Source organism: Cnephaeus nilssonii, assembly GCF_951640355.1.
Source record: "Cnephaeus nilssonii genome assembly, chromosome: 21".
NCBI classification, from domain to species: Eukaryota; Metazoa; Chordata; class Mammalia; order Chiroptera; family Vespertilionidae; genus Cnephaeus; species Cnephaeus nilssonii.
This window is the reverse complement of record NC_137092.1, coordinates 42,720,066-42,747,600: the sequence shown is the minus strand read 5'-3', so window position 1 is coordinate 42,747,600 and position 27,535 is coordinate 42,720,066. Positions and strand designations below refer to the sequence as shown.

General features: G+C 53.4%; 1 protein-coding gene across 6 annotated transcripts; it reads left to right on the top strand.

Annotated features, from left to right (window-relative positions):
- Positions 1-9,552: 9,552 nt before the first annotated feature.
- On the top strand, positions 9,553-27,244 carry NUF2 (NUF2 component of NDC80 kinetochore complex). Of its 6 annotated transcripts, none has more exons than XM_079760860.1 (14): positions 9,553-9,631; positions 11,354-11,496; positions 12,650-12,724; positions 13,440-13,516; positions 13,857-13,918; positions 16,354-16,451; positions 17,516-17,589; positions 18,739-18,835; positions 19,287-19,349; positions 19,964-20,101; positions 23,631-23,771; positions 24,593-24,768; positions 25,681-25,816; positions 26,899-27,244. In XM_079760860.1, the coding sequence occupies exons 2-14, from the start codon at positions 11,374-11,376 to the stop codon at positions 27,031-27,033; spliced, it is 1,395 nt and encodes a 464-aa protein (XP_079616986.1). In that variant the 5' UTR covers positions 9,553-9,631; positions 11,354-11,373; the 3' UTR covers positions 27,034-27,244. The 6 variants fall into 6 exon arrangements, with proteins under 6 accessions (XP_079616986.1, XP_079616984.1, XP_079616983.1 ...); XM_079760858.1 differs by having other exon boundaries at positions 9,556-9,655; XM_079760857.1 differs by having other exon boundaries at positions 9,601-9,631; positions 10,917-11,496.
- The last annotated feature ends 291 nt before the right edge of the window (positions 27,245-27,535 follow it).

Below are 27,535 nucleotides of genomic sequence, written 5' to 3'. Positions count from 1 at the left end.
TGATGTGAGAGAGACATTGATTGGCTGTCTCCCATATGCATCCTGACCAGGGCTGGGGATCAAACCTCGTGTGCCTTTGACCCAAATGGAACCCAAGACCCTTGGGTCCGGAGAGCCGCCGTTCTAACCACGGAGCACACGAGCCAGGGCTCTGGAAGTATGATTTAACTTCTGTAGAAGCCACCCACTGTAAGTGAGCAATTCAATGGGCTTAGTAAAAGGATGGAGTTTCACAGCCATCACTACGAACGAGCTGTTGAACTCTCTCACTGCCACCCTCCACGATTTCCCAGACAAGCACTGCTTTCCGTCTCTGCGTCGGCCTTTCCTGGCCATTTTATATGAATGGAACCACACACATGCAGTGTTTGTGTGTGGCTTCTTTCCCACGGCACATGCGGTTAACCCGGACACGGCACGCATCGCGTTTCCCTTGGACTCCTGAGTGTGTTCGGCTGTGCGCACACTCACCCGGGCTGCTCGCCAGCGGGGGTTCCGGTGTCCGGGAGCATGACTAACCTGCTGTGAACACCTGTGTGGTCCTGTGGGGCAGAGCCTTTCGTTTCTCTTGGTCAGGTTCCTGCTGTGAAGGTGAATGGACCGAATGCTCAAATAGAGAGACAGGGAGGCTGAGTGGATTGAAAATTAGGACCCACGTATATGCTGCCTGTAAGAGACTCACTTCAAATGGAAAGACTCACACAGGCGGAAAGTGAAGGGATGGAGGGAGATATTATGTGCAAATAGAAACAGGAAGAAAGCTGGAGTAGCAATACTTAAATCAGACAAGAGAGTCTGTCAGACAGAGTGTCTAAAAGGACAAAGGAGGACATCGCCGGGCTCCTGAGGGGCCAGTCGGAGGAGAGGGCACCGCAATGGGATGAGTCTGTGCCCCGGCATCGGAGCCCCTGCACAGCGCAATGGCAGGTGGACACGCAGGGAGCGGCGGACGGCATGTCCTGGGGGCGCTCACGTCCCACTCGCATCAGTGGACAGGCGTCCGGGGGAGAGTTAATGAGGACGATGGCTTTAAATGTCCTTTCAGATGAGATCGACCTAATGGCCCTTTCACCCCAAAACCGCACAAGACTTTTTATCAAGTGTTCATGGTCCATTCTGGGACAGATCACATTTTAAGACACTAAAAACCCACCTTAGACTGAAATCACATCCAGCAACCTCTTCCATGCACAGTGGCATGAAACCAGAAATCAACTTCAGGAAGCAAGCTGTGAACAACACAAACACGTGGAGACCAGACAACATGCGCCGACACAACTGAACACCAAAGGGGGGGTCCCCCGGCCACCAGAGCACCCTGAGAACCCTGGACACGGACGCTCTGCACGTGCCGGCGAGAGCGGTTCCGCGGGGGCTCCTGGCGCACGGGGAAGGTCCCGAGGGAGGCGGGCACCTTTCCGGCTCATTTCTCCGCGTACAGTTTCCTCTGGATCACTTTCCTCTCCTCCCAGCACCATTTCCGAGGGATCACAGACATTCAGACAGTGAGGTAGCCGCTTGCTGAAGCAGCCAGAGCACAGGAATATAATTTTAAAAACATACAAGTTTCCCAGGATCTCACCTTGGAGGCAGGCACAGTAAATAATGGGTTTACCGGGCAGATATTAAGTCCTGCCTTTCAAGGAAATATTATGAGCATTCGCTTGATGGCACTTTGAATAAAGGAAACACCAGATTTTACATAAAAAATATGACTGAAAACTAAACGAGAAGATAACATGTTCCATTAGTGAACCTGGTTCAAGAAATAAACAAATGCCCTGGCAGGTTTGGCTTAGTGGTCAGAGCGGCGGCCTGTGCACGGGAGGGTCGAGGGTTCGATTCCTGGTCAAGAGCATGTACCTGGGTTGCAGGTTCCATCCCTAGTCCCAGTCGGGCACAAGCTGGACACAACGGATTAATGACTCTCTCACATGGATGTTTCTCTCTCTCTCTCCCCCCACCCCTTCCACTCTCTCTAAAAATCAGTGGAAAGATATCCTCAGATGAGGGTTAACAAACAAACAAAAACAAAAGAAGTGGAAATTATGTAGGTCTGGGGAAAGGGAGGAGCTTGTGCTATTATTTCCTTAAAAGAAGTGTAGACTCCAGAGATGGCGATGACATCACAGTGCGAGGCAGGGAGCTGGGCGGCCGGAGGAAACCGTCAGCACTGAGGCCCGTCTGGCTGAAGCGGTTAGCTGATCCACCACACGTGTCCTCCCAGCTCAAAGAGGCTGACTCAGAGGCTAATGGCTAACACTTATAAAATGATTACCACTTGGATGTTCTGACCCATTTACGTGGACAAATTTATTTAATTTTTAATATAACTCTCTGACGGCTGGACTAGTATCTTGCTTGTTTAACAAGGTGACAGATTTGACCTTGGCCCTCTGACCCCAGAGAATCGGCTGTTAAACATTGCCCTCCTGCTTCCCAGATGGGGGTGTGCCTCTCCCTCTCTCTGGTCTCCCCCACCCCCCGCCTTTCCTCTCCTGTTTCTGCCCCCCACCCCACCCCAACCCCAGGTCCTGGAACCCACCTGCAAGGCATCCAGGCTTCCAGCAAACGCCCTGGCTCCAGCCCCGATGGCCAATGTCAGGTTGATGCCATGATGTTCAGAGGAGGCTGTTTGGTCCTTGACTCTCCAGAGCCGTGGTCTGCAAACTGCGGATCGCAAGCCACATGCGGCTCTTTGGCCCCTTGAGTGTGGCTCTTCCACAAAATACCATGGCCTGGGCGAGTCTATTTTGAAGAAGTGGTGTTAGAAGTTTAAGTTTAAAAAATTTGGCTCTCAAAATAAATTTCAATTGTTGTACTGTTGATATTTGGCTCTGTGGACTAATGAGTTTGCCGACCACTGCTCCAGAGCATCATTTCTATAAGACGAAATAATGTCTTTCTCTCGATAATATTGTTAATATGTTGGGCAAGTTTCTTTCTTTCTTCTTCTTTTTTAAAAATCAGATCCCCCTTTCCACAGCAGTGGGTAGAGCTAGGAAAAAGGAATGAGGGACAGAGAGTTCCATCCTGTCCCAAGTGCCATCGAGAACACGGAGCGAATGAGATCCGTTCCCAGAGGTTTCGTGAGCACACGGTTCTGCCACCTGGGTCTGTGGTGAGCAAGGTGCTCGGAAGACAACGTGCAGCGGGCCGGCCCGGGCCCTGCCTCCTCTCGCCGGTCCCGTGGGCGGGGCTGGCCGACTGCCCAGCCACAGGGACACCTCCAAGACGCGGGCTTGGGCTGCCGATCTGTGTCTGAGGAAGAAAAAGTACAGCCGCTGCTGTTCGCTACTGAGAGGTTTGTGGACTTGCCTTTTTTCATTTCATTTCATTTCATTTTGGCTGATTTGACAAATATTTATTGAGCATTAATAATATACAAGGTCCCAATGCAAGGGATGAAGGGGAAAAGGACACAGAAATATAAAATATGTACCATATATGCCAGTGTATCACTTCATTTGGAGGGATAGAATATTTATATGCATATATATGTAAATTAGGTAAGTTCCAAATTACTCTTCTGACTTATTTATGCAGTCTGGCGGGAAAAATAAAATCCGCCCTCCCCTTTAAGAACACTCAGGTTTGTGATAGAAGCGTCGGGGCGGGACAGTCCCGGTCCCTTGTCCCAGGCGGAGGCTGAGACACTGCGCAGAACTGTTCGGCCACTGCAGCCTCTGGCCCGCGCAGGCCCTGGTGGGGAGCTGACACGCAGTCCCGAACGCAGGTCTGCGGCCCGGTGCCGGGGACGGGAGAGCAAGTCACGCTTTCCCGGGAGGAGTGAGTTCTCCTGAGCGACACCTGGCTGTCAGAGGCCGTCTCCTCCGCAGGTGTGAGCCAGGAGCCGGTGCACGCGGCCACCACGTGCCTCCGTGTTCTGCGTGGTCCCCAAACACGGAGGGCTCTGCAACCCCGAAGGAGTGGCCCAGAGGAGCTCAAGGCCACTGCTCACGGCAGCGCAGGGATCCGGGCTGCCTGTCTGCCGCGGCCCCTGTCGTCCTCAGCCTCCCTGTCTGGTGCCTCCTGGGGGACTGGGCTATTGCAGCACCCGCTCAGGTCACGGTGGAAACCCCCAGAACAGCACGTTGCACGGACCAGGTGCTGTTCTTGGTTGCCGGGACGGCACAAAGCATGCTCAGAAGTTTCCTCCTGGAGGGAACCACCTCCCGGCCCGGGACGGAAGTCTGGAGGCCAGGGGTTTGGACGGCGTTGCTGGGGCCGGGGAGCGGCTTCTGCAGCAGGTGCATTCCCCCTCCCGCCCCCCCCCCCCCCCCCGAGACCAGGAGAGCTCTCTGCCATGGAGCTGCAGGGTCCCCACGCAGTCCGCCCGACACTGCTCGCTGGCCAGTCGCGTGCCGTGACGTGATTCCAAGAAGCCGTCCGAGTAGAGCTGGACACACCCACGCAACAGCCCCCGGACAGACCCGGCGCTCTGGCTTCTCTCCCCATCCCGGCCTCTCCAGGCCTCGGCGCCGCGCAGGCCTCCCTCGGCCCCGCTTCCTGCTGCAGCAGCTGGGGCCCCGCTGCCCGCTCGCTGCCACGTGGGAAACACCTGCTAAGCCAGCCTGGGTGGAGGCTGAATGCGGGGGGACTTCCCGGCTTCGTGCGCACCCCTCGGGACCCAGCTCCCCTGACTGCTGGGCAGACTGGGGTTCCTCACCGCCCGCCCCCGACCGGCTGCTCGGGCTCAGGTGCAGTGCGCTGTCCGCGTGCACGCACTCATGCCACACGTGTGCACACCCCCTTCAGGGGCAGCGGCAACACCTTCTTCATACGTATACCAGCGCTGTTGCATAGAGCCGTGGTCGGCAAACTGCGGCTCGCGAGCCACATGCGGCTCTTTGGCCCCTTGAGTGTGGCTCTTCCACAAAATACCACGGCCTGGGCGAGTCTATTTTGAAGAAGTGGCGTTAGAAGAAGTTTAAAAAATTTGGCTCTCAAAAGAAATTTCAATCGTTGTACTGTTGATATTTGGCTGTTGACTAATGAGTTTGCCGACCACTGGCCTAGAGCTTCTGCTTACAACAGGCGAGCCATGCACACCTGTTACATCGCTGCTCTGCTTACATGTATGGACAGGAAGTTCCTAAGCACATGGCAGCCAACGCAGTGGCTGACGACTGGAGGGCGGAGTCCAGTGAGGAGCCGGAGTGGACACTGTACAGTCCTGTGAGCGAACACGTGGTCTGACCTGCATGCCGCGTGCCAGCCGAAGCCCCTGCTGGGAAGGCCACCCCTGGCCGGACCGCTGGTGACACAGCATCGCAGACGCAGACACGTGTTTCTTCCCATGACCACTGCACCAGGCCCCCTTTTCATTTCTCTATTGGCATTGTGTGTGCACTCTGCCACTTTCTGTCACGTCTGCTTATCCAAACACACACTTGCCAGTTTGAAACAGGAGGGCAGAGCCTGGCAGGTCTGCCCCTGGCCCTGCCCTCTTCCCAGGCCCATTTCTTCAAAGCTGGGGCAGGAGAAGGGAGGGGAGATGCTGGGGAGATGCAGAAGTCTTCTCAGGAGCCACCACCTCCCGCCCCGGGGAAAGGCATTCCGACGCTCCACCGTGGACGCCTTGTCCTTGGCTGGTGGCCTCAGTGATGTCGGGGTGCATGGGGAGGCGCTCGGGGATCTGCAGGCCAGTCTCGCTCCAGCCCTGCTGTGATGTTCTCGGGGTGCGGCCCCCTCCCTGGGCCCCAGAGGTCCTGCCCTGCCCCCCTTCACCACTGTATCCCTCACCTGGAGCCTCTGAGTCCTGGGTCTGTCCCCAAGCATTTCCCACTTAGTGCCTCTGAGCCCTGCAGGTCCAAGTGACGGAGCAGGGGGGCGGGGGCGGGGGGGGGGCGGGGGGGGGGACTTTCTGCTTTGGAACATCTAAGCAAGAATGACGTCTCCTCAGGTTACAAACATGCTGCTCCTCTGAGCTCCTTCTCAGCCTCCCAGCCCCTCCCCACGCTCACCCTCCAAAGTCCAAAGTGCGCTGCGCGGCCCTCCTGGGTCCCTGGTGCCCCGGGGGCAAGGACAAGAAGGGGAGCTGCCCTTTGCTGGCGTCTCTCCCGCCAGGCTCTTGCCCCCAGTTGACTTACTGTCCTCTCCGCCAGCCTTCCTTGAGCAGGTCACTGTCCTCCCCCCCCCGCCCCCCCCCCCCCCCCCCCCCCCCCCGTGAGCTGTGAGAGGAGCTGTAAACCGGGGCGGGGGGTGGGGGGGACCTTTGTTCTGCCGAGGGCCATTTGGATATTTATAACATCATTCGCTTACTGTTATTCACTTAATTAACATAAATGGGTGTTGCTGTGAAAGAAGTTCCTAAATGTGTTGAATTTTGAGTCGCACCTAAGGTTGCCTTGGCAGAGCCAGACCCGATGATTTCCAGGGCCTTATAGGGCCCAGGGCCGGCGTCCCCCACTCCCGCAGTGTAAACCTTGGCACGGGGTCCCTCCCGACGCCGCAGGTGACCCCCTCCAGGGCGGATATGGACTCCGTGTGGGTCCGAGCGCTGACTGTACAGCAAGCCCCGCTCATCGTTGGCAGGTGAGCATGGCATCCCGGCGTGGGGCTGGCACGCGAGCGTGTTTCTAAGCTGATACTCTGCTCCGATCCTCTCGGTTTATCTTTGTGGATTCTCAGTTCACAGCGTTAGAAGTTGGACCTGCCAGTCCCGGTAAATCAGGGTCACCTCTTCGCTGTTGAATGAAACCTCACTTCTCTCTGGGACAGAGACCCACACTGTCGCCGACTCTGCTGCTCCCGCGCAGCCGTCCCGCATGCCTTCTTGTCTGTTTTGTTTTTACCCCGAAGCCTTTTAAGAGTTCTGTTTCTAAGAAAAATGGAATGAATCACGTGGACTGAGCGGGCTTCACTCAGAGGGCGTCAGCCACATAAAAATAACAGGGAATTCGGGGGTCAGGCGGCAGCGCCAGGGCAGTTGCTTGCGCGTAACTGGGGCCTACGGCTCTCAGCCGGCAGTCCTTTTAACCGCGAGCGACACGGCCGCACGCTCTGTCGGCGTCGGGTTTTCCAGAAGTTTTGACCGACCCAGCCTTTGAGCTGAGGTTGAAATGCCCTAAGGAGACGTTGGGGATCCTGTAGGTTCTGCTACCAAGTGCCCCCCCCCCCCCATTTCCCGTGCTTGCCCTGTAAGTCCCGGCTCTCCATCAGTGAGACACAGGCACCTTAAGTTAACCGTGGTGTGCGTGGCGGCAGAGAAAGGGGAAAAAAATAACGGGGAATTAGGCCTCCGTTTAACCCAGGGGCCTGCTGCTCAGAGGGGAGTTGGCGCTTTTGTGCTGCTTGCGCCCTCTGGCTGCTTATAGGTCCTGCTCCGGAAGGCTTTTGTTCCACACGTTCTGGGTTGAATTTTGTCCACCAAATTTGAAGTCCAAAGACACGTGGAAGTCCTCATCCCCAAACACCAGAATTCCATCTCCTGTGCAACAGAGTCTTCATGGAGGTCATCAAGTTACAATGAGGTCATCCGGGCGGCCCTAATCCACTGTGCCCACCCCTGGCCTGGACTCCTGTGAGAATGCCAGCCCACCGCACGCCTAGAGGGACACCAGGAACACACAGGGAGCTCAGGAGTTAAATGGAAGACTGATTAGCTAAATCCTTCCCGTAAGAACTGCTTCACCTCCACAGGTCTCTTTTCACGGGGTGTGTGTGTAGGGTGGGGGGGAGATGGGGAGGGAGGTAGTAGAGGCCAGAAGTCATCTAGGGATACAGTCCTTGCTGGGAGGACCCAGGGGTACAACCGTGGATTGTGCATAAAAAGCAGGTGTCTGGCACTGCCATGTGGGTTCAAGGTCAGGCAGCACAGTAAGTAGCCAGAACAGAGTTTCTACCATTACATCGCTAGGGTTCAAATTTGGGTCCCTTTGTTTCCTAGATACATGACTCTGAGCATATTGCTCATGTTTTCTTAAGGAATTTCGTTTTCGTTTGTCATCTGAAAAATGGGAATAGGAACTACTTTCTGCCGTGAGAATTAAATGAAGTAACCCATGGAGAGGATCTTGGACACCGTTTATGAATGTGAGCTATCACTGCTATTATTAAGCGCCATATGCAAATGTATGTAAATCTTATCTCAATGGGCTATCCAAGGAACAAGACTCAGGTACCCATTTTGAATGTATTTGGTCAACCTGTTTACCAGGTTGAGTCTGCTTAAAAAACGGGGGGATAAAAACGGACAGTTTTCCCCTTCAAACACTAGGGGTGAAATGAGATGACATTACCTGGTACTTACACAGAAATGTTTCCAGAAAATACTAGTCTCCTTTTTGAGAGAAAACAGTGTTTGGAGCCACGAAAAGAAGAGGAGGAGTGAGAAGCGAGAAACCACGGCACAAAGGCTCCGCCCGCCAGAAAGCTGCGTATTCCCCGGGTTTTCTGATTTGTGACACTGTCGTTGGTTTCATTTTTTTAAACTTCCTTTTTCACAAAATCTGTGTGATAAAGGATTAATTTTAACATCAATGTGCCTTAATACTAATATTTTCCCCGAGAGTCTCATTAACTCCCTTAGAATAACTGGAACCATCACAGGGTATTATAAAACCACTGTTGAAACCCCAGAGCATAAAAACTGTATTTTTTTTTAAAGTCATGTTGGATAAATATATTTTATCACTATCCAATTAATTTGGGATATTGACTCCCAAGGTCCTCTCTGTTGATTATGTTAGAATCATGTAACTTGATGTGGAAGTTGGGGGGGAGTCTAACACACCCAATTTCTGCTTCCTTGGACCTGGTTTACCGCTCATCCCAAATGAGTTTAGCAAAGAACATGCGTTTAATGGTTTCTAAGTGAAAATTCCGCTGAGTCCTTAGCAAAGGCGCTGTTTGAAGTCTTGCGAAACACAGCTCAGTTCCCGAGTCCAGGAGTGCGGACAAGCCGGCTGACGGACGGCAGGTGAACAGGTGGCCAGGGCCCAGGTCGTCTTCCTTCCTCCGCCCACACACGCGCTTCAAAGCCAGTGAACTTAGGGTTCCATGTTCGCACCTGGAACAGTGCTCGTGTCTGTCAGTGTAATTCTGTTTACTGGTGTAAAAGAAAACGAAATAAAGCTGCTACGGGGTCAGGCCCTCCTTAGTGCAACAGCGCCACCCAGTGACTATGCCGTGCGTTCAAAACGTGCCCAGGATTTGCCGTTTCACGTACGGCTGCATTTTCAGGGTATCTGCAGCCCCAACTTTATCACAAAATATAAACTGTTATATGTAAATATCTATGCACCGAAATGCTAATGAAAATATTCAAGAGCATTCTATCTGTTTACCTATTCATTCATAATGAATACAGATACCTAGCGCAAAGGGCAACCAGGTGCGTGAGCACCCACGAACCCAACCACCAGCTCGCAGCGTCCCCGCCCCCCGACGCGCCCCGAGCCGCAGCGCCCACTTCCGGCGGAGTTCAGGCCCGACCGGATGCTTGAGCCCCGAGAAAAGTTCCGTCTGGAGCCCGCGCCGCCCGCGCAGCTCCAGTCTTTTGAGCCTCAACGGCCTCCGGCAAGACCGTTGCCGGAAGTAGCGGAAGGGGCGGGGCCCTGGGCCAGGCGGCGGGTTTAAACTGCAACAACGGTCAGCGCCGTGCGGGTGGCTCCGCCCGTGGCTGCAGGTCGGGCTCGCTGTCTCCCAAGCGGTGAGCGCGGGCGGGAGGCGGGGAGGCGGTGGGCGGCCGGCGTCAGCGACAGCGAGGGGCGCAGGAGTCGGACGTCGCGTTGTAACCGGGGCCCGAGCGGGGCCCGCGCGCGGTCCTCCTCCTGCGGGAGCCGCCTCGGTCCAGCGAAGTGTCAGTCGCAGGTCCTCCCGGCAGTTGCTGCGGACGCGCGGGCCGGGGGTTGGGGTTCCGGCCGCCCGCCTCCTTGGGGAGCCGCGGCGCCTGCGGGCAGAGCGCCTCTCAGCAGCTGGTCCCCCGCCCGGGGCCGTGACCCGCCCGGGGCCGTGACCGCCTCCCACCCCGTGGAGCGGCCTCCAGGAGAGAGGCCTCTCCTTTTCCTGCGAACTCGCTGGGCCGGGCCCTGCCAGCGGGGTTCGCCTCCGACGTGGTGGAAAGAGCTTGCAGGTTCTGCCGCAAACGGCACTCACGGAGGTCAGCCTGGCCTCACCCAGCGCCGCGGACGGAAGGATAGCGGGGGCCGCCTGGTGTCGGGGTCCCGGGGAGGGGCTGTGGGCGTCGGCGGCCACCTGGCTGCCTGTGGGGCCACCCGCGCGGCTGTGCCCGGGCGGCCGTCCGAACAGGGATGAGGACCCCCTCTTCAGGGCAGCGGGGCCCTGGGTGACGGTCCCGCGCACAGGCGCCTGCGGCCTGCGGAGGGGTTCCCGCCCCGCCCCCTGCGGTGGGGACTCCTGAGGCCCGAGGGGGTGCCCGAGGGGGCGCGGAGCTGGGAAGGCCTCAGCCTGCGAACGCTGCCGCCCGCGGCCGGGGTGGTGTCTGGCCCTGGTGTCCTAGCCCCGCTGGCGCCCCAGAGCCGTCCTTCCCGTTTGTTTGCAGCGCTGAGCAGTTCCCCTGGGCTCGCTGGGCTCCGGCTCCCCTGGGAGTGGGGTCCTTGGTAGGAAAACAGTGTGGCTGTCAGTGGCGTCTGTGGCTGCTCATGCTGCCACTTGGCGTCCTGCTGGGACCTGAGAGGAGGGAGCGGAAGGCCTGGCTGGGGGGCTTCCTAACCTCCGCCTCCTGAGCAGTCTGCACCCAGGGCTGGAGCAGGAGCACCCCATGCCGTCCCCACGCCAGAGCCTCCCCACACTGCCAGGTGTGTGTGAGAGCGACAGTGAGGACCACTGCGCTCGGGGACGGGCCCACGTCACGGTAGGAGGACACTAGGCGAAGTGGTTTCTGTTTTGTTTTCTTAAGTTGCCACTGTGATGGTTAGAATTCCTGCCAGTCGCAGTATTTTGTTCTCCAGGTTTTTCTGTCCCTACTTGCGTCTTAACCCTGTCGGCGTCTCACCGCTGTCGTGAGTAGGTGGAGTCAGAGGACAGTGTTGCCACTGTTTACACATGATTCTGGGGATGGTGCTGCCTACATACCTTGCTTTGAGGATTAATTCTCAGGATCGATGTTGTGCCCCCCAATTTAAAGAAGAAAAACTTGGTTTCTCATCTCTTCAGCCATATGAAAGAGAACAGCATGGGGAAATTAGAAAGTAGCTTCCTTACTTCAGAGCAGAAGTGACTTAGGAGCTGCAGGTGGTTGTGAAAGACTGGGCTCCCTGCCCGGGTGTTCGATGGCTGTGGACACCCTGTGCACGTCAGCTGGGCTCCTGGTTCCCCGTGGGCATCAGCTTCCCGACGAGGAGAGCTGCTGTCCCGCCCCGTCTCTGATCTGCTCTTCCTCCTCCAGACTAGCCGGAGACTCCCAGGATGGAGACCCTGTCTTTCCCCAGATACAATGTCGCTGAGATTGTGACTCATGTTCGGAACAAAATCCTCACCGGGGCTGATGGTAAAAACCTCTCCAAGAGTGATCTTTATCCCAATCCAAAGGTGAGACGGGACTGTGTGCAGGTGGGTGGGCGCAGTGAGAACAGACTGAACGCTGGGTCTCGGGTGTGGAGAAGGGCCTGTGCCCAGTACTGGGTGCAGACCAGTCGTTTTAAGCCACAGAGATGCTCCTCGTGTCGTTTTAAAAGAACAAGTTTACATGTGGGGTGACGTCTCCATTCCTCTAGGAATTCAGTTCAAAGAGAGCGCGCTTCTGAAGCGTGGACAGCCAGGTCTGTTCCGGTTTCTGTAGCTGGAGTGGTGCTCTGAGGGTGTCCTCGGGCCTCCAGCACAGGACTTGCTGGGAAACGGCCCGCGGGAAGCTCACGGGCTAACTGCCCTGCATTGTGTCCCAAGGGGGCGTGACGTGTTCCTTCTGTCCGCAGTTATTCAGTGCGGGAATGAACGAACTGTGTGCGCAGTGATCCCAAAGTCTCCTGGGTGTGCTGCCTGTGAAGTGACAGCACAGGAGGGCCTGGTTCATGGTGTGGAGTGCAGCTTTCTGGTCTTGGTGCCCCTTTAATTGTTTAAAATGAAAGAGGCTCTCAGGATGGATGCAGCTACATGGGGATAGGACAGCTCTGCAGGCCAGCATTTGGGGACGGCTGATCTAGGAGACGGCGCTTTAAAAATCCCTGCCTGCCCTATTCCACTCAGACCTTGCTCTCAGTGCTCGTGTAACTGACATCCAAGGAAACCTTAACACCCCGGGCCTCCCTGGGGGTGACCTTTTCCTTTTTGAAGAAAAACACCCCATGGCGGACCACCTGTTTGGGAAGACTGGCCCCTCTTGCCTAGTGTGGGGGTTGGTTGGGTTGGATTTGGGTCGACTTGCTCTCATTGTGTCTATGAGCTCAGGCAGCCCATCTTACCAACCCCTTACTACTTAGGAGCAAAGGGTAAGTGTAGAAGGCATTTTCAAATGTGGGAAAATTAACTCTTTGAAGGGAAATATTTTAAGTGAAAAAGAGAAATTTTTCAGTCTTTTAAAAAATTGTATTTTGATTGTTGAAAGTATTACCGATATGTCCCCATTTTCCCCCTGACCCCTTTTAGCCCGCCCTCCGCCCCAGACGTCAGTCTTGTCCTTTGCATGTGGTGGCTGTGGGCGGTGAGGACGGTGGTGACCCAGCACTAACAGGTGCTTCTCCCGCAGCCCGAGGTCCTGCACATGATCTACCTGAGGGCCTTGCAGATCGTGTACGGCACGCGCCTGGAGCACTTCTACATGGTGGGTCGGCGCCTCTCTGCTCTCGTCCCACCTCACAGGCTCAGGAAGTTCTTCACTTTATTTGTAACCAAATGAAAGGCTTGTATAAAATGTCACCTAGAAAGGCATCTCAGGCATGATGATGGTTTATATTGACCGCTTTAGTCAGACAGAACCCAGTGAGAGGCCCAGCGCCTCAGATGGGCAGGTTCCCAGGCAGGCGCTCCAAGTCGCTGTTCTCAGAACGAGCCGCGTCAGGAGAAAGGACACCCCGAGGTGGAGGCGGCTGAGGGAGGCAGCTGAGCTCAGCACATCAGGGATTTCTAGCAGGAGCGCCGTCTCAAGGTGCACATGATCCCGCATCACAGCACGGTGCTTCAAATCTAAGGCTTTGCCATTGAAACCTCGCCGAGCCTTCGCTCTGTGTCTGACACAGGCCCACGCTCCGCCCTGGCTTACTCTACGGTTAAGAGTGTGTGTGTGAAAGCTAGTGTAGTCCTGCTGCTACTTAGAAACCGGAACCAGCGCCCTCCTGCGTTGAGAACCGCTCTTGAACACCCTCTGTGAGCCTCGCTATTAATGTTAACCACAGCTCTAGGGTCTGTATGATTTGTTGTTGTTTTCCTTTAGTGGTAAGTTAATGTAATTTGATCTTACTCTGGTTGAGGTTTCTTGACGACTTTTCTCATTTCGTCAGGTTAATGTGTAACTTAGATTTTCTGGTTTTCCCCTTTAGATGCCAGTGAAATCGGACGTCATGTACCCACATTTGATGGAAGGCTTCTTACCCGTCAGCAACCTGTTCATTCATCTGTGAGTAGAGTCGTTTTATTTTCTTAGTCTAACCCTATCCACGTTACATTAAGCTTTCTTAGTGACATGATTTTCTTTGGGGAGGAATGTCTACCCTCTTCCTCTCCATCCCTAGTACCTCCGTGAGTGTGCGCTGTTTATTTGGATCTCCCACTGGGCGTGGGCACGGGCACTCAGGCGATGTACAGAAAAGGCAATTTCAGTCCCACAGGGGATGTCTGCCGTGGTCCTTTGACGTTCAGAATGTGTCTAGAAATGTCGTTGAAAAGAAGCTGTTTCTGTCCCGGGCTTGTGTGTGATCGACAGTACACTGTTCAGTGTTTTCTCCACTGTCTTCCAGGAACTCGTTTATGCCCATCTGCCGGGTGAATGACTTTGAGACGGCCGACATTCTGTACCCAAGTGAGTGAGGGTCTCTCAACACCTTTCCACGAATAAACATGAAACCCCAAAGGAAGGAGGATCTCATTCAGAAGGATGCTTTTTTTTTTATCCTAATATTGGAATGCTGTCCTTTACAGAGCCACAGAAAAGCTGTTTTTCTGAGTAGTTGTTCTGAATGCCTTACATTTGAAAAATGTTCTGTATATTTGAGAGTCTGAATACAAGTAATAGGCAAACAGCGATATGGCATAGTGGGCTCAGTTTTATCAGCTGTAAATGTACAAGTCCTGTTTACTGGGGCGGAATGTCTCAGTAAAACATGAATAGTCACGCTATTGTGTCAGAAGGTGCGCTTGTCCTGCCTTCAGGTGCCCTCGCCTCTGCCTCTGATGCTCACACACCAAGGGGCTCCGGCGCAAGAGCCTGGTGTGCTGTTCACAACTTGTTTTTGTCCTCTGACTCTCCTGGCTTTTGTTTTGTTGATTGACATGTAATTTACCCTACATAAAAGGTCACCATTTGTAAGTGCATAATTGAAGAAATCTATGGGAAGGTTTCAGATTAAGAATTCAGCCTCTTTAATAAATAAGGGCTCCTCTGCTGGTCTCCATTCTCCAGGGACTTCCTTCTCCCACTTAGGCTGGCAGAGGTATTAACATAGCGTTGCTCTTGTCTTCCCGCATCATTACGCCTGTCTCTGGAGTCTTGGGACTTGAGCAGTTTCTCTCTTCACTCTTAGTCTCCCTGACCCCTTTGACTCGAGGGTGTTCCATTTTGTTGCTCTTTCAAAGAAAAAGCTTTTCCTTTCATTGATTTTTCTGAATATTTGTTTTGCATTTTATTGGGTTTTGTGCTTAGCGTTATTTTTCATGCTTGCTTTGGGTTTGCTCTCCCCACCCACCCGTCCCCCTGGCGTTTATTTTTTTAAGGCAGAAGCTGAGGCTGTTGTTTGAGACGTTTCTTCTTTTCTAATAAAGGTGCTTAGTGCCATAAACTTCCCCTTAGCCCTGCTTCAGCTGCACCCACAGACTGGGGAGAGGTGTTTTCTGTGCGTGTGCGTGCGTGCACACAGGTGCCCATGTGCATTTTGGATTATAAGTTTAAACTCGTCTTCAGCTTCCCGGATCAAGGCCACATCCCTCCTGAGGTTCATTTTGCTGTTGGAAGTTCTTCCAGGGTTTTCATTGTCTAAAGCCCACTTTTTATCTTCTCTCCTAATTTTGATGGTTCTAGAAACACATACAGAGTTTACTTCCACTAAAACCCATGTGGCCGTGGTCACAGTTAGACTTCTCAGAGGAGTTGATTGTCTCAGCAAAGACAGGGAAGAGGTGCCAGTAACCTTGTCATCTCCCTGCACTGGTGGGAGAGAGATTCCCTAATCCATCCTTTCCCTGGGATGTGTGCAGCCCTGCTGAGGTCCCACATCCTGTGGCCGGTGGGGCCAGGGCATTGTCAGCTGTTCTCTGTGAAGGTCAGTGATCCCGGCCCCTTGCTCCTCAGCCCGGACGAACTCTCCTGCCACCTGGCTGCTGAAGACTGCCGCAGGTTTTCGGCACTTTATCACAGTGTGCCTTTTGGGGACTTGTCTGTCCCCTCCCCGCCCCCTCCCTTAGATTTGCTTACTTCCTTGGATATACTTGTAGTTCTATCAAATGTGGAGAGTGTTCAGCTATTTATAAAAGTCCCCCTGCCCCTCCTCTTTGTGGGGCTCCCGTTACTCACTCATTGTGTTGTTTGGGGGTGTCCCTCAGCGCACGGTGCTCTGTTCCCGCTCGACTCTGGCTTTCCTGCTGCCTCCATCTCACTGGTCCTTTCCTCTGTAGGTCTGCTCTTAACCCCGCTGAGTGGATTCTTCATTTTACATATTCTAGTTGTAAATCGTCAAAGTTTGATTCAGGTCTTTTTAAAACCTTTTCTTTTCTCCTTATACTGCTGGCGCTTCTCTCTCCCTTCTGGAACAAATGGAGTGTAAGGCGGGCGATGGAGTTTAGTTTGGAGAGACCAGTGTACATTCTGGGGTGCCTTGGTCTCGCCATACTCTGACTCTGCTTTCATGGCTCAGCAGAGGCTGTGAGTCTGTGCCCTCCGCCCGGGGCGCAGCCGGGACACTGCGGTGGTGCTGGGCTGGCGCGTGGGCAGGGCTCCCGCCGCAGGGCCCTCTTGGGGCTGCTGCAGCCATGGGGCCTGGCTTTCTGGTTGGTTCAGGTGGGAGCGGAAAGCTGGTTCTGCCGTTTTCTGTGGCCAAAAGTGGTTTGCCTTCGACTTTTTTTAAGTTATTAATGCAAAGCTGATTCCGATCTTTAAGTCAGGGCGAACTCTGTGCACCGGGGCCAGTTCCAGCACACACAGCTCTATTCTGTGCCCTGCGAGCAGAGTGCATGTGGGAGAGGGTAGCGTTCACTTGGATGCTGTTTCAGAGGGTTATTTAAGGAGCCCGCTTTCTGTTTTAGAAGCCAATCGGACCAGTCGGTTTTTGAGTGGGATCATCAACTTCATCCACTTCAGGGAAGCGTGCCGGGACACATACATGGAGTTTCTGTGGCAATACGTAAGATGGAACGGGTTCTGGGTCACGTGCCAGACCAGTAGCCTCGTTCATAAACTAGTAATCTGCTTTGAATCCGTTTCCCGGGTGACTGAGTGTTGTGGAACCAAGAGCGTTGTGTTGATGTGAGGGTGCAGCTTAGTTACTGGAAGGCATCTTAGTGAGGCGCCTTAGTTTGGTGCCGTCAGGGAGAGGCTGGGCTGTGGAATCCTGTGGCTGAGGCTTCTTCCTATTTTAGGAAGTGTCAGGGAGGAGCGGAGTGACGAGTCCCCGGGCTGCTGTGGGTGTTAGCAGTGCCCTTAAATCACTGAGGCTGGGGATGCGTGCTTGCTCCTCAGTGACGGCCTGACTGCATGCTGCTTGTTTCTCATGCTGGCCCAGCACCGCATGGCAGCATTCAGCCCAGTAACCCTGTCACACATAAGCACGTTCATAGCAGCTCCGAGAATTTGGAAGGGCTGTTCCCCTCTGTCCGCAGCTGTGGGCACACACTCTTGGAAAAGCACCCGAGCCAGACACTCAGAACTCCGCTCCCGCCACACTGAGCACCAATAAAGACGTCCTCGCACAAACCACACCACGCTCGTACCTCCTGAGCGTCACACGCTCCCCAAGCCTACGTGTGTGTGCCAACGCGCATACACCTTGGCTTGGCTCATTTCTGAGGCACAGCTCAGACATCTGTCATTTCTACAAAGACCCCTGTGACACTCCCCTGGCCACCACCGAATGGCTGCTGCCACTGTGCAAGCACTGGAACGAGCTGGGCTGTGGTTTAGGTCAGCACTGACTCCTCAGGGCGACCGGCGACCGGCGTCCAGGCACTGTCATCTCAGCTGCTGTTCCCGGCGCCGCACAGAGCGCCGGCTCGCACCACCACTTCCGGGCGGAGCAGCAGAACCCCTGATGCACTGTCACAGGGGCTGGTTCCGTCCCACATGCTTGTTTCTGTGCAAGGTGCAAGTTGCATGGAGTGAGTGTTTGCCGTCTGCCCTGGCAGCGGATGTGTGAACGTGCTGCTGATTATGTTGGAAGCTAACGTGAAGTTACTAAACTTGCTTTAATAGAAATCTTCTGTGGACAAAATGCAGCAGCTAAATGTGGCTCACCAGGAGGCGATAATGAAGTTGGAGAAACTTGAGTAAGTAGCAGATTTACAAATAAAATAAATGCCACTTCAAACATGCAAAATAGATTGTAAGTAGCATTTGACAGCCTTACAGTAGATTTCAAGTTTCTTACCTAATCACACTGTTTTAAGTTTACCTTTTCTTTTATCTCACTCTTAGGATGTAATACATCTTTTGTTTTTTTCCTGCTGTTAGTGCATTAGCTGGACACATGCCAAGTGATACCTTACTCTCTGGAGCTGCCCCGGAAGTGTTTAGCTTGCACAGGAGAGCAGCAGCGCAGTGGGCCAGTTGTCAGCATTCTACTTCAGCAGAGGGGCGTTTTGTTGACTCAGGCCAGTCAGGAGGAGAATCGTTCACGAGTTAGGGTTCCTCGGCCTTGTGTATTCTGATTTGGAACTGACGGACTTTTATTCCTGCTAACGTGCTGAGTCTGAGTGTGTCAGGCCTGCCTGTAAATTGCCTTCAGGGACAGCAGTAGCTGAAAGACAGCACGGGAGGCAGATGGTCAAGTTTCACGTGGTGGGTTTAGCGCAACAGATCAAGCAACAGGGCCAGACTGGGCGAGTATCGGCAGCACATGCAGCAAAGCACGTCTGTGTCCGTCACAGCCACGCGGGGCTCTAACATGCAGAGAACCCGCTCCCTGGGGAACGGAGTAGAACGTAGAGCGCGGAGGTAGAAGGGGACTGACGGGATGCACGCCGGTGGCTGGAAACGAGAGCTTATCAGACTCACTGGGAGTAGGGAACAGAATTAAAGGAACAATTCTAGACCATGTTTCAGAGCCTCACCCTGAGAACCTTGCTGTGGAGGAGCCTGGGTGTGTGAGGGTCAGTTAGGGAGGCCTGGGAGGGCCAGAGCAGGCGCTGTCGGGCCCAGTGAGCAGCTGCGCGGGCAGGGCAGGGGCTCTGAGTCGGTTTTCTCAGTCAGGGTCAGAGGGTGGGGTGCGCAGATGGTACCCACGGAGATGGTCCCCAAGGAGGAAGACCTGATGGGGGAAGTGGAGGGAGCGTGTCCTGGAGGCAGCTGGTCCATCTCAGACACGAAGGCGGAGGGTGTTCCCAGGGAAGTGCCACGAGGCCGAGCCTTCCGTCTGGCCCGCAGAGTCCAGAGTTCAGACCTGGCGCCATGTGGGCTAACGGCGCCGCTCTGCTCAGTTCTGTTCCAGCGGAAGAGCAGGCCGAGTTCCAGCAGCTTTCCGACGAGATCCAGGAGCTGCAGCAGCTGCTGAACCAGGACTTCCGGCAGAAAACGGTGTGTGTCCTGGGAGACCTTGACTCTGAGAAGAGCGTCTGCAGATGGGGGCGGGAGTACATGTGCAGACCCTGGACAGTCGGAAGCACCGGAGGGTTTGCTGCGCTGCCCAGGATGCCAGTGCAGTTAGGGGGCAGCAGCATGAGACTTAGGGAACCTAAAACTCTCATCTCCACGAGAGCCTCTCACTTCGGCACCACAGCCCTACTTTCCTCCCGGCTGGGCTGCCGTGGCGGCCGCAAATGCTGAGCAGCTGTTGGATTGAGCTCCTCAGTAAGGGAGCCGTGGGCGCTTCTGGCGGGGGGTGGGTGGGGTTGGATAGTGTGGACTGAGGGCGTGAGGGTACTGGTCTAATCCACCAACTCTTTCCTTACCCCTGTTTTATAAGAGCGCTGAGGGGCTCTAAATCTGCCTTGAGTCATTATGAAAGAGTTGTTTGCTTTTTCCTCAGGTATTGCTACAAGAGAGAAATGCCCAAAAGAAGTCCGATATTTTAGAGAGAACCAAGCATTTGGTGAGCACCTTTCACTTCAGCAGCATTGGGGTTGGGGAGCTTGTGTGGAGGGGTGTTTAACTGGGTGTGTTATAGTCAAAATGTCTCCTGTGTCTTTTCCCTTAAAATGAAACGAATTGAACCTTTGTCATAGCACCGTCTCAGTGCTGTGACTTTGCTTGGGTCCTGGGAGATCACAAGTAACTAACTGGTCACACGCCCATGTTGTGCTGTCAGTTGAGAAACAGCTGAAATGCACAAGGACAATGTGGCGTGTGAGCCTGTGTCCTGCTGATGGAGGGATGGGAGCAGGTGGGGAGGGTTTCCAGGGGAGGTGGTGACCCTCAGGAGGACCACACTGGTCATGGCCCAGCACAGGACCTGTGTGCCCGGCTTGCAGGGTGCCATTGGACACTGGAGGGCCAGGGCACTCTACAGGAGTCCGAGAGGGACTGAGGGATGAGCTCGGCCTGGGGCCTGGACATGAATGTGAGCCTCAAGGCAGGAAACACTGTGGCCATCACTTGCCCCACTGCCACGAACATGGACCCAACTTCCTTGTTTTTTCCTGTTATTGTAATGGGACATCTCCAACTTCATGTTGCATCTAATACATTAAAATGTCTTCTCCACAGAATGAACTAAGATTATCAGTAGTTTCTTTGAAAGAAGTACAAGAGAGTTTGAAAACAAAAATTGTGGATTCCCCAGAGAAGTTAAAGAATTATAAAGAAAAAATGAAAGATACGGTCCAGAAGCTTAAAAATTCTAGGGTAAGGTTCCTTTTTATTTTATTTTTATTTTTTTAAATGTTATTTTACATGTTTTTTTTATTGATTTCAGAGAGAAAAGGGAGAGGGGGAGAGAGAGACATCAATGATGAAAGAATCATGGATCGGCTGCCTCCTGCACGTCCCTACTGGGGAGCCCAGACTGAAAGCTGGGCATGCGTCCTGACCGGGAATCAACTATGACCTCCAGGTGCATAGGTCGACGCTCATCCACTGAGCCACGCCAGCCAGGCTCCTTTTTATTTTAACGAGTTTCTGTCTTTTTGGCAACTGTTGTTTAATCATTTGTTAATTATCTGATTTCTTGGTTACCTATCCTTAAGCGTTTTACCCGAATCTCTAATTTGTGGCTCTTCTCAAAGTGGGTTTGGGGTAAAATATAGAATTTGAAGGCATTTGTTCACTTAGGCAACATGATTTTTAGGCTTTGCCCTGGGTGACCCTCATGAGACTTAGGTACTTTATTTTAAGGGAGAAAGGTATTAAACAGGTTTATAACCAACTAGAGGCCCGATGCGTGACATTCGTGCAAGAGTAGGCCTTCCCCCGGCTGCTGGCACCGGCTTCCCTCTGGCATTCGGGACCCAGGCTTCCCTCCGGCTGCCGGCAGGCACCCGGGATGAGGGCTACCCTCCGGCCCCCGGCAGGCACCTGGGACCCGGGCTTTTATCCAGCTGCTGGCAGGCACCCGGGACCTGGGCTTCCCTCGCAGCCCCAGCTTCATCCGGAAGGTCCTCCAGTCTAATTTTAGCATATTACGCTTTTATTATAGACTAGAAGCCCAGTGCACGAAATTCGTGCACGGCGGGGGGTTGTCCCTCAGCTCAGCCTGTACCCTCTCCAATCTGGGACTCCTGGAGGGATGTCCGACTGCCCCTTTAGGCCTGATCCTGGTGGGATCAGGCCTAAACGGGCAGTCGGACATCCCTCTCACAATCCAGGACTGCTGGCTCCCAACTGTTTGCCTGCCTGCCTTCCTGATTGACCCTAACCGCTTCTGCCTGCCAGCCTGATCACCCCCTAACCACTCCGCTGCCAGCCTGGTTGATGCTTAACTGCCCCCCTGCCAGCCTGTTTACCCCCAACTTCCCTCCTCTGCCAGCCTGGTCACCCCTAACTGCCCTCTCCTGCAGGGTTGATCACCTCCAACTGCCCTCCCTTGCAAGCCTGGTCCCTCTCAACTGCCCTCCCTTGCAGGCCTGGTCCCTCATAACTGCCCTCCCTTGCAGGCCGAGTGCCTCTCAACTGCCTTCTCCTGCTGGCCATCTTGTGGTGGCCATCTTGTGTCCACATGGGGGCAGGATCTTTGACCACATGGGGGCAGCTATATTGTGTGTTGCAGTGATGATCAATCTGTATATTACTCTTTTATTAGATAGGATAGAGGCCTGGTACAGGGTTGGGGACCAGCTGGTTTGCCCTGAAGGGTGTCCCGGATCAGGTGGGGGTTCCCTTGGGGTATGGGGCGGCCTGAGTGAGGGGCCTGTGGTGGTTTGCAGGCCGGCCATGCCCCCTGGCAACCCAAGGGGAGGCCCTGGTATCTGGAATTTATTTTCCTTCTATAATTGAAACTTTGTAGCCTGGGGCGGCAGCCATTTCTGGGGTGGCAGCCATTTCTGTGGCAGTTAATTCACCTACAATTGAAACTTTGTAGCCTTAAGCGGGTGAGCCCGGCCAGGGTGTGCGGAAAGCTTTGCTTCTCCTGTTGCCGCCGGCAACCCTAGCCTGCTCTCTCAAGCTCCATTCTGCCGCCATTTGTTTGAATTTGTTTACCTTCTATAATTGAAACTTTGTAGCTTGAGTGGAGGCTTAGGCCTGCAACGGCTATGGAAAGCTTGGCTTGCTCTGTTACCTGGGAAACCTTGCTCTCTGTGGCTGTAGCCATCTTGGATTGGGGTTAATTTGCATACTCGCCCTGATTGGCTGGTGGGTGTGGCTTATGTAGCGGAGTGATGGTTAATTTGCATATTACCATTTTATTAGAGAGGATTATATGATAACAGGTTTTAATATGTACTTTGAAGAAGCGTAGGGTCTGCATGTCGGGGCAGAAGATATATGGGGAATCTCTGTGCCTTCCGTTCAATTTTGCTGTGAATGTAAAACTCCAGGTAATAAAGTCTTTTTTAAAAATCACCACAAAGAGAAACAAACAAAAAAATAGTAGACGGTGCTTTGAAGTAGTGTAATGAGGGAGCCTGCCTGACCTGTGGAAATTGGGTGTGGGGGGAAGGGGAGGAATTGAGGTTGACTCTGAAGGAGGAACAGGGGTGATCCTAGTAAATTTGCATTGGGCAGAGGGAACAGAATATGCAAAGTTCCCGAGGTCGCGGGTGTGTTCTGGGAACAGCCTGATGCCTAGAAGGAGAGTGGCCTGAGGTGATGGAAAAATAGACAGAGGTCGCGGGCTCAGGGTGCTGGGTTTGACCTGAGCCAAGACACCACAGTGACTGCTAAGAGGGGAGTGCTGGGCGTGGTGGGACTTGCGTTTAAAGGTCCTGGTTCCTGGGGGAGAGGTGGGTCGGGTGGGACTCAGTAGAAGCGGGTGGACGATTGAGCATCTTTTATGTGGCAAGTTTTATAAACTATGGAAGACACTCAGGTTCATCTCTGAGGTTGTTCTGCAGGTAATTCCTGAGTATTGAGAATTACCACACAGGAATAGACAAAGGTTACAGAGCAGAAACGAGAGCCCCGCAGATCTGAACGTTTTGAGAGAAGAGGGGATGATTTAGCAAACAGTTCTCATTCAAAGTCCATTCACTTAGAAGCAAAGGGAGTCGGGTCTACACCTGCAGCACTTACAAAAATACATTTTAACTGGATTAAAATTTTAAATTCAAAAATTCAGCAATTTTAGAAATTTTAAGAGAACACTTATATAATCTTGGTCTGGGATGGATTTTAAAAATTAAGATAGGAAACCCAAAAGCTATAGAGAACAGTACAGCTAGGGGACATACCTGTAGTGCATGTGACAGGTGATGGGTTATGTCCACGACGTGCAAGGTGCTGTTAGCACGAAAGGCCACGGAAAAACGAGCAGTGAGAGGGGTCAGCAGTTTGCTGATGACGACCACTGGCTGAGAAGGGGCTGGGGCAGGAGAGAAGCCCTCGTTGTTAGGGTGGTTGTGGTCAGCAGTGCTCATTCCTGGTTTTAGAAGAGGAATTAGTCTATTTAAAAATGAGCTGGAGTAGTCATCTTTACGCGAAGGACTAAGATTATAATTGGGGAGGCAGTTGCCTGGGAGGAATCGGTAGTGGGAGTGTTGGCAGAAATGGAGTCTTTTCAGATCATTGGAGAAACCTTGGGAGGTGCTTCAGTGAGAGGGCTGGTGAATGAGGTAGTTTTTCTCTGTCCGCGCCCCTGGGCGCAGATGCGACATGACTGTGCCGTCCGGCCGGGTCCGAGTGCGCTCTGCTGCTCCGCGGCAGCATCACTGCCCAGCGAGCACACGTCACTGCCGTGTCCCGACGAGGCTCTCACCCGGTTTCTGCGTTTTCTCTCCAGCAAGAAGTGATGGAGAAGTACGAGGTGTACCGCGACTCGGTGGACGGCCTGCCCTCCTGTCAGCTGGAGGTGCAGCTGTATCAGAAGAAAATACAGGAGCTGGCGGAGAACAGGGAGAAGCTGGCCGGTGTCTTAAAGGAGGTGAGCTGTGTCCTCCCTGGAATCACGGTGTTGGTGCCTGGGATTTGCCTCCTCTCCGGTACCGTGTCCTAAAGCAGGTCCCTGAGTGCCGGGCGGGGCTGTGTGCTGGGGCAGAGCTCTCCCCAGGGGACGGGGATGGGGCGTCACTGACATCGCTTTTGGTCTGGGTTTCAGAGAAAAGTAGTGGGAGTTTTAAACTCGTGTTCACAGTTGTTGGAAGTGCTCCTCCAGGTGACCTAGTGACCCCTGGGGTCTAGAGACGAAAGTCAGTGACAGTGTCTGCCCTGCAGGCGGAGAGCCGGCACCAGCATTCAGTTTCTCTGGCTAGAAACCTGAAAACCCTTCTCATTGCTCACCTTCCTCATCCTCACCCTGCCTGTCCCAGGCCACGCCCCTTGCATTTGTGAGGGATTTCTTAAGTGAGGAAGTAGAGGTTAGAGCACGAGATGGCCCGAGGTATTGGTTCCCCACCGCATGCTCGCCTGTCTGCCCTGGGCAGCTGCAGAGCAGGGGGAGGTCCCTGCTTCTTCAGTTCTGGGCCACCCTCCTCCCTGCTCCTCCTCCGCCTCTCGGCTGGGCTTGTACGCACCTCTGTTCCAGTTCTGCTGAGAAAGCGGCACGGGAAGCCCCTGGATGTCGCGCGCTCTCTGTCCCTGCCTTCTGGTGTCTCCTCTGCAGTCTGCGTGCTTCGGCAGGTGCGGGGCCGAAACAGCCCCATCTCCTTTCAGATCATGTCTGAGTGCAGTTCTTCTAGAAAGTCGTTCATTCTGTCTGTAAACCCTACTTGGTCGCATTGATCTGAAGTCCATCTCATAACACAGAACCTGAACTTGGAGGACCAGATTGAGAGCGGGGAGTCAGAACTGAAGAAACTGAAGACAGAAGAGAATTCCTTGCGCAGACTGATGAATGTGAAGAAGGAAAAACTCGCCACAGCCCAGTTCAAAATCAACAAGAAGCACGAGGACGTCAAGCAGTACAAGCGCACAGTCATTGAGTACGGAGCAGTTCAGGGCAGGGCACTGGGAAAACTAAGGGCTTTGCCCTGAGATTCCAAAACCCATACAATTTCAGAAAGGGGTTCCACAGTGAGGGCGGGAACAGATGAGCCAGCTATGGGTCTTAGGGGGCCATGTCCAGATTTGGAGATGTTGCTGTACTGGGTTTCTTTCCAGGGTCACAATTCTGTGGTTTGCATAATTCTTCAGTGCTCTACTCTGTCGGCCAGCTGGTCCACCTCCTAGTCACCTCCTAGTGCACCTCCTAGTGCACCTAGTCACCTCCTAGTCACGTCCTAGTGCACCTAGTCACCTCCTAGTCACCTCCTAGTGCACCTAGTCACCTCCCAGTGCACCGGACTGTCGCAGCCTGGCAGCACCGTGGGTTTTGTGCTCAGAGAAGAGCTGCAGTGTTAGCATTCGTGGTAGCTGTCAGCTAGTGTGCTGGGGCCCCTTGGTTCAGGCTCCTTCCCGTCCTTGCTGAGGTGCTAAGAATAGTTGAGAGGGATGTCAGGGATGTCTGGTGTCACTGTGGAGCCTCTCAAAGGCATGTTAGGGGTCGGGGGACCATTTCCTTTCTTTCTTTCTCCTGTGGATGCAACCAAGGGCAGAGCCTGGGCGTTAGATTTGTGGCCAAGCTGCCTCACAGTGGAATTGCCCTGACCCACATTCCTACCAGTGGATGCGAGGCACACCCTGGACGGGGCCTGTGACCTCAGACCCATGTGGCTTGTGGGCGCCCAGCATGCGTGTAGCCCCACACTGGGGTCGTCACCTGTTCGCTTTTATTCCTGAGACAAGGCTGAGGTGTGTCAGATACACATGTTCACTTTGGAATTGAACTCAGAGTTAAACGTTTGCCTTTTAGATGCTAAAGAGGAATTATAATTGGCTGTCTCCATTTTCTTTAGAGATTGCAATAAAGTTCAAGAAAAAAGAGGTGCTGTGTATGAGCGAATAACCACCATTAACCAGGAAATCCAAAAAGTTAAATTTGCCATTCAGCAACTAAAAGATACCACGGAGAGGGAGAAACTGAAGTCCCAGGTGAGTGTTGATGAGAAATTGATTTCAGGTAATCTCACCAGCTTCAAACGTCAGTTATGCCACCCTCATTTTGAAGGTTTCGTCAGTTCTCCAGAGGAGAGGTTGACCCCTCCTCTAACTTTTCAGAATCCTACTCATTCTTATGTCAAGATGTTGGGGGCAAGTTCCTCAGCCAGGGACTGGACCCCCTTGGGTGCAGGAAATTGGAAGAACACATGAGTGACAGCAGGTAGGTGGGACATGCTTTATTGTGAAGAAAGCAGCCAACAACTGGCTGGTCAGGGGCACCTGATACACACACAGAGGCCTCGTGCCAAGTAGTGACTCGTGCTACATTAACATAAGCAGGTTACAGGAGGGTGCGCTCGCGCAGTACAGATAGTGCTACTGCTGAGGCATTGCCCTTGCGCATGTGTAGGGCCAAGGGGCCTTTAACCTAGTAATGCTGCTGTGTCCTTGCCTGTACGCATGTGAATGGCGAGTGGCCTAGAACCTCCAGCATACTCTGGTCAGGGCCCCAGCACAAGGTTTGAGAATTTAAAAAATAAATAAGTAATAAAAGATCAAAAATGCATTGGCTAAGTATGAGATGGAAGAAATTATCTTCAGGCTGAAAACTTGCTTTCGTGTTTCTTTATGTTCAGCACATGCATGTGGGTGTGTGTGAAAACTCATTCTTGCTGGTGGAGCAGCCTGACCAGTTGAGGCCCTGGGGCATTTCCCAGCCCTGTGGGCTCGTAGGGAGTCTGTACAGGCCTTCAGTGATGGCGGCTCCAGCGCGGAGGCTCTAGCTGCCACAGCCATCTAGGTGTGTGCCTGGTGTTTGCCATGGAGAGCAGCGAAGTGCAAGTTTCCTTGACAGTTAAGTCCTCATGTCTCAGAACCCAGGCCGTGGTGACAGGCCAGGCTCGTTGTTCTGAGGAGCAGACTTTTGACGTGTCTGGCTTGTAGAGGGATTTTATTGAGAGCAGACGCGCATGTGCGTGCACGTGATATTAATAAATAGGAATAGACCATGATTCTTGTAACTCGTTTTCAGTTAGATGGTTGCATAGACTCATTCCATCTCGCTTTCCACTTAGGAAATATTTCTGACCTTGAAAGGGGCTCTGGAGAAGTACCACGAAGGCATTGGGAAGGCGGCCGAGGAGGGCTGTGCCGAGCTGGAGGGGAAGGCAGCTGAGCTGAGGAGGAGGATGGCCACGCTGCCCACCTGATGCACGTGTGGCAGGGGGTTTGTAAATAGCTTGTAGAGTTTAATGTTTGTAACGAAGTTGAATTTAATGGAAGTATCAGAAGTACTAAATAACGTTAGCTCATAGTCATTTTGTGTACACTCATAGGTTATTGTTTGTAGGATAATGCATTTAATATGGACTTTCCTAACTCATAATAAAGCTATGCAGCTGTTCATGACTTGGCCCAGCCCTTCCTGTCAACAGTGCACAGAGGTCAGTTGCATTTCTGTACACCAGTAAGGAACTATCAGAAGGACACGTTAATAAAACAATTCCATTTACAGTTCTGTCAAAAAGCATAAAATAGCCTGGCTGGTGTGGCTTAGTGGTTGAGCATTGACCTATGAACCAGGAGGTCACAGTTTGATTCTCAGTCAGGGCACATGCTTGGGTTCTGAGCTTAATCCCCAGCGGAGGGCGTGCAGGAGGCAGCTGATCAGTGATTCTCTCATCATTGACTAGTGCCCCGGTGCACGGATTT